The sequence below is a fragment of the Vombatus ursinus genome, unplaced genomic scaffold (genome assembly GCF_900497805.2).
Source record: "Vombatus ursinus unplaced genomic scaffold, bare-nosed wombat genome assembly UNPS02004596.1, whole genome shotgun sequence".
NCBI classification, from domain to species: Eukaryota; Metazoa; Chordata; class Mammalia; order Diprotodontia; family Vombatidae; genus Vombatus; species Vombatus ursinus.
In genome coordinates, this window is record NW_020944374.1 from 1,716,414 (window position 1) to 1,722,413 (window position 6,000).

General features: G+C 44.3%; 1 protein-coding gene across 3 annotated transcripts in view; it reads left to right on the plus strand.

The window, feature by feature from the left end:
• The window catches only part of GRIA3 (glutamate ionotropic receptor AMPA type subunit 3), a 278,796-nt gene that overhangs the window by 206,161 nt on the left and 66,635 nt on the right, over positions 1–6,000 (plus strand). For all 3 annotated transcript variants that reach the window (XM_027838756.1, XM_027838764.1, XM_027838747.1), the window contains exon 12: positions 56–254. In XM_027838756.1, coding sequence (XP_027694557.1) covers positions 56–254 — 199 coding nt within the window. The remainder of the gene's footprint in view (positions 1–55; positions 255–6,000) is intronic.

A 6,000-nucleotide genomic window follows, 5' to 3' on the forward strand; every position in this document is an offset into this window, starting at 1 on the left:
CCATGGATTTATCAACCCCTCTGGGTTGGGTTTTGTCTCGGCTTTTATTTTGCAGATCTCTCTCGGGCAGAATTGTTGGAGGAGTTTGGTGGTTCTTCACCCTCATCATCATCTCCTCCTATACCGCCAACCTCGCTGCCTTCCTAACTGTGGAGAGGATGGTGTCACCCATAGAGAGTGCGGAGGATCTGGCCAAGCAGACTGAGATTGCCTATGGAACCCTGGATTCAGGCTCGACCAAAGAATTCTTCCGGGTAAGTGACTTTTTACTTGATTGGGCCTGCTTCTTTTGGGTTTTGTTGTTATGTTCAAATCATTAAATTGTTTAAAAAAAAAGATATGGTATTTCCAAGGGGGGAGGGGCAAAGGAGAGAAGAAGGCATGGAACTGGTCTTTGAAGTAGTAGTGCTTTGCCAGTACCTGGAGTTCTGACCTTAAAAATGGGACCAATCCCAACCGGTGCCTCAGTGTACTCCATTTCCCACAGTTGAAATACCACAAAGGGTTAAGATGCTACAGGGATCTGAGTCTGACTCAGTTGCTGAGAGGTTACAGGAAAGCAAGTTATTCCTTGTTGGAAGTGGATTTTCTTTTCAAATGTATATAGATGTCCCTTTGAATTGGTCTAAATATTCAGATACAGACACAGATACTGAAATAGATATAGACATAGACATAGATATAGTTGAGTTTTTTTTTTAACTAGTCCTATGATTTCATTGGTTTAAGAAACTCCCAGGGGAAAAACTTCTGCCAACAATACTAGTAAAACTCAGTCTTCTGGCCAGTCTTCCTTGAGGACTCAACCTTGATGCTGGCACCAGTGAAAGGAGAAATGGGCAGTAGGTCCCAGGAATAGGGACCTACTTTCCTCTGAGTTATATGATTTGTATTGTTTCAGGCATTATCACAACTTCTTACTATACCTAAGCCAGAGATGGAACTTGAACTTAGATATAGATATACCTGAAATTACCTTCCATTTATACTGTGTATATCTTGTGTGTACATATTTATTTGCATATTATCTCCTCATTAGATAGCTAGGTGGTGCAGTGGATAGAGCGATGGGCATGAAGTCAGGAAGACCTCAGTTCAAATCCAGTCTCAGACACTAGTTGTGTGACCTTAAGCAAAGTCACTTAACCTCTGTCTGCCTCAGTTTCCACAGCTGTAAAATGGGGATAATAAATAATAGCACCTACCTCACAAGGTTTTTGTAAGGATGAATGAAATCACATTTGTAAAGTATACGTGCTTAATAAATGCTTATTTCTTTCCCTCTTTCCCATTAGAATATAAATTCCTTGACGATAGGGGCTGTTTTTCCTTTTCATTGTATCCCCAGCACTCAGTACAGTGCCTGGACATAGTGAGTGCCTAATAAATGCTTGTTGACTGACTGACATATAGATGCAACTAGTTATAGATGATATATGATGATCCTTAATATTCCAAGGCAATTTTTCAGATTGTCTCTCAGTGGCTGCGTTTTATATTATTTGGGAGAGTATGTGTATTTGATTCTTGGGAGAGATGTTCTCCACTGGGTCTAAGACCCCCACTTTAGTGGGAGAAGCAGAATGTCCATTAGGAAGGGGATACAAAAAGCTATCATCTGTGCCCTTAACAGAACTGACAGAGAGGAGGGGGTGACAGCTGGGAGAGATGATGGAAGGACCATTCTGATTTTCACTGCAGTCATCTTTGTCATTGGGTAATTGGACCAGACAGAATGATGCCAAGGGACTTGGCTGGCCTTGAGTTGTGCTCAGGTGATCGGAGAAGGAAAGCATGTTTGTCTAGGGGGTGGGTCATGGACTTAATTGTCACTCTATAGGATCCAGGGGACCCTAGGACTGAGACCTAAAAGGCACCTTAGAAATTGCTCTGAGCACAGCACATTAGATAAGGAAAGACATCAGGCAAAAAGGAAAAGATAAGTCATCCTCTCTCTCGTAGTGCAGGAATCAGGCCCCTGATGGTAATAATAATCGGAGCTGACATTTATGTAGACTTTAAGGTTTGCAAAGCACTCTCCCAACATCATCTCATTTGGATCCTAGATAAAGGGTCCAACTGCTTGCTTTGATGCTGACCATCTAAAGTAAATCAACATTGGGATTAAAGCAACCTGCGTGAGTAAATCCTGTAGAAGTGCATTCTTAAATGTGCTACCGCAAGGTTTGGCCAATTGCTGCATGGGAAATAGAAATGGGGTAGCATGTTCCTTGAATTTACAACAGTTAACTTTAAAAAAGACAACCTTTTTTCAGTTTCTTATGCCAAGCCCACTCTGCCAGTCCTTCATTGGACAGATTAGAATCTTACACGTTGGGGTTCTAATCCCAGCTCTGCCAAGCTCTGGAACACTGGGCAAGTCCTTTCCTCTCTCTAGGCTTCAATTTCCTTCTCTATAAAATGAGGGGATTAGACTAATTTAAAGTCCCTGATAGCTCTAAATCCTATGAACCCATGAAGTGAAGACATTTTATGGGGGCCTCAATTTCCCCCTCTATAAAATGAGGGGTGTCACACTAAATGATCTCTAAGACCCCTCCCAGCTGCAATAGTCTCTATCTCTGAGCCAGAGCTTTCTAATTGCTCACCAGAAGTTGGGTGGAGAGAGAATATCCAGGCCACTCTCCTCCATGCTACCTAAGCTGGCCTTCACACCTCCCTATCCCAGCCCTACCCCCAAGAGTGTGTGATGATCAAGCCATCCTTTAGGAATGGTACCATTCTAGACTTTTCCCAATTTGCTATACCTAGAACCATAGAAATTAGAGCTGTATAGTACCTGAGAAATGCCAGAGTCATTGTCCAAACAACTCCAGCCAAAAAAAAAACCCTTTTATCTGCCATATCTAGTATATCCATCTGAAAATTAGTATCTTTGTCTGGACAATCACCTAAATGCTCTGAGATTTGCTGTGTGTATGCAGAGATCAAACCACAGATGACTGACAACCACAGGACTACAGGATTTAGAGCCCAAAAGGCCCCATCCTTTCATTTTACAGATGGATAAACTGAGGCCCCAAGAGGGGTAATGACTTGCCCAAGATCACAGAGCTCTTATATGGCTGAGAGGTAACATGATGTAGTAGATGGAGCACTGAACTTTGAGTCAGGAAATCCTCTGTTTAAGCGCAGCCTCAATCACTTACTAGTTAGGTGACCATGAGCAAGACACTTAACGTCTCTCAGGCTCAGTTTACTCATCTATAAAATGAAAGGGTTGAACTAGATGACCTCTAAGGTCCCTTTCTGGTCCAAATCTATGGTGCTACATGTGAACGGCCTGGCAGAACTCAAGAGGCAGCTTGGTGTGACCAGAGCACTAGATTTTGAGACAGGAGGACCTGGGTTCACAGCCTATCTTAGCTACTTACTAAGTTTGTGGCCCAGACAAGTACTTCCCTTCCCTGGGCCTCTGTTTCCTCTATGAAATGAGCAGAGGTGGACTCAATAATCTCCCTGTGATCCTACAACCACGAATCACTTCATCTTCCTGGGCCTCGGTTTCCTCATTTGTAAAATGAAAGGGTTGGGCTAGCCAGTGGCTAAGGTCTCTTCCATCTGTAAGCCTACGATTCTATGATCCTAGCAGAGCTGAGATTTGATCCCAGGCACTCTGACTGCAAAGCCTGGGTGTTCTTTCCATGATACCATGCTACCTCTGCTAGGCCATGCAGGACCCAAGCACATCTGGACACTGAGAGCAGATGACATGATCATCAGCCCAAGTCTCACTGCACTGATGCCCAAAGGCCTTTGCCCCACAAGAATATCCCAGTAAAAGACCTGGCCTCGTTGGCCACCAACGGCTGGGACCCACTGGCAAGCGTTCCCCCTTCTGCAGCAATTAGACTTTAAAAAGGGCTTGAAATGGAGAGATGACCTTGGAGATAAGGTGTCCTTATGGATGGGGAAAGGGAGGTTCTCCAGTGAGACCCCTCAGCCCAAAGGCTGGGAGGGGGAGGAAGAGGAGTTCTGAAAGGCAAAGGAACAGTCTTGTCAACAGATTTGTGTGTTCCTGAGGCCTCTTCTCCGGCCAGTGCAGGCTATGTAGGGCACTGGGCACAAGAAAGCCCGATGCCACCTTCTGAGGGGCTTGAAAGACCAGGGCACTCACCAAGTCTGAGTGACCTTCACTGGAGCTCTTCTGAAACTCAGATTAGAGAAGAAGGGGAAGACTGGACGTCGAAGAGTGAAGGCCCTTGTTCTCTGTCCTAAAGGGGACCTTTTCCTTTTGAACAATTCGTTACATAAATATTATTTATTAATAATAGCTAGCATTTTATATAGCACTCTAACACTTGCAAAGTGCTTACAAATATTAACTTATTTGATGCTCACGACAACCCTGGGAGGTGGGTCACACAGCTAGTCTGAAGCCAGATTGGAACTCAAGGCTTCCTGACTTCAGGCTAAGCACGCTATCCGCTTTGCCCCCTAGCTTCCCCTAAAGTGCCCACTCTGCGCCAGACACTAGACAAAGCAGCCCCTACCCTCTAGGAGCTTATACACAGTGAGGGGAGGGGCAGCGAAGGGGGGAGGGACATTTCAAGAAAGATCATCTGGGGAACCAGAATAGGCATGGTGGTGTACGAAGTAGCCTCTGAGCTGTGCTTTGAAGGAAATGAGGGATTCTGAGACAGAAGCAGTGAGGGAGAGTGTTCCAAGCATGGAGAATAGACTGTGGGAGACAGAATGGTGTGTGTGAGGAACAGTGAGAAGACCAGTTTCTTACTAAGAATAACTAACATTTCTCTAGCATATATATACATGCACACTTACAGACATGATATAATATAAAATATAATGCTTGTGTGAAGTTTTCAAAGCACTTTACATGTATTATCTCATTTGATCTGCTAGGTGACCTTGGGCAAATGACATCACTTTCCTGGGCCTCAGTTTCCCATATAGAAAATGAAGGAGTTGGGCTAGCTGGCCTCTGAGATCCCTCTCAGCTCTAAATCTATACATGTTTGTGTGTATGCTAGCTAACGTTTCTATAGCACTTGAAGGTTTGCAAAGCCCTTTACATGTAGAGTATCTCATTTGCTTCTTACAACAATCCCATGAGGTAGATGCTATTATAGCCCCCATTTTACAGATGAGAGAATTGAGGCTAACTAAGGTTAAATGACTTGCCCAGGGTCACATAGTTAGTATTAGTGTCTTTGGCAGGATTTGAATTCGGGTCTCTGTTCTCTCACTGTCTTCGCCTCTGTGTCTCTCTCTGTTTCTCTCATAAAACCTTAGTGCAACCTAGAATAGGTGTTTTGTTCCACCCCCTCCATCCCATGGCCTGCCTTTATATTTTTCCCCTCCAGAGAGATATCATTTTAGGGGCATGACCTAAATAAAAGGTGTTTGGTCTTGGTGCCATCCATCAAAGAGGTTTTATTTTAACTTGTTTTGCCCCGGGAGAGGGAAGGAGAAAAAGAAAATGTGAAGGAGGAAGAAAGAGGAGAGGAGAGGGAGAAAGAATAAGAAAGACAAAGTGAGAGGAGAAAGAGACAAAGAAAAAAGAGGAGGGGCAGCTAGGTGGTGCAGTGAATAGAGCACCGGCCCTGAAGTCAGGAGGACCTGAGTTCAAATCTGGCCTCAGACCAAACACTTGACACTTACTAACTGTGTGACCCTGGGCAAGTCACTTAACCCTAATTGCCTAAAAAAAAAAAAAGGAAAAAAGAGGAGGTGAGGGAGAGAGAAAAGAGAGTAAGAACAAGAAGGCAAGGGAAAGGATGAAAAGAGAAAGGGAAAGAGAGAAGAGACAGAGAAGGCGAGGAAGAGAAAGAAAGGGCAGGTGAGAGAGAGCGCTTTTCTTTCTTCTGCTCCCCTTGCAGCACACACTCACCTACAGGTACACACACACACATATACATACTCACCTACAAGTGCACATATACCCACAGGTGCGCACACACACACACACACACCCCAAAGGTGCACACACTCACCTACAGGTACACACACACACACATA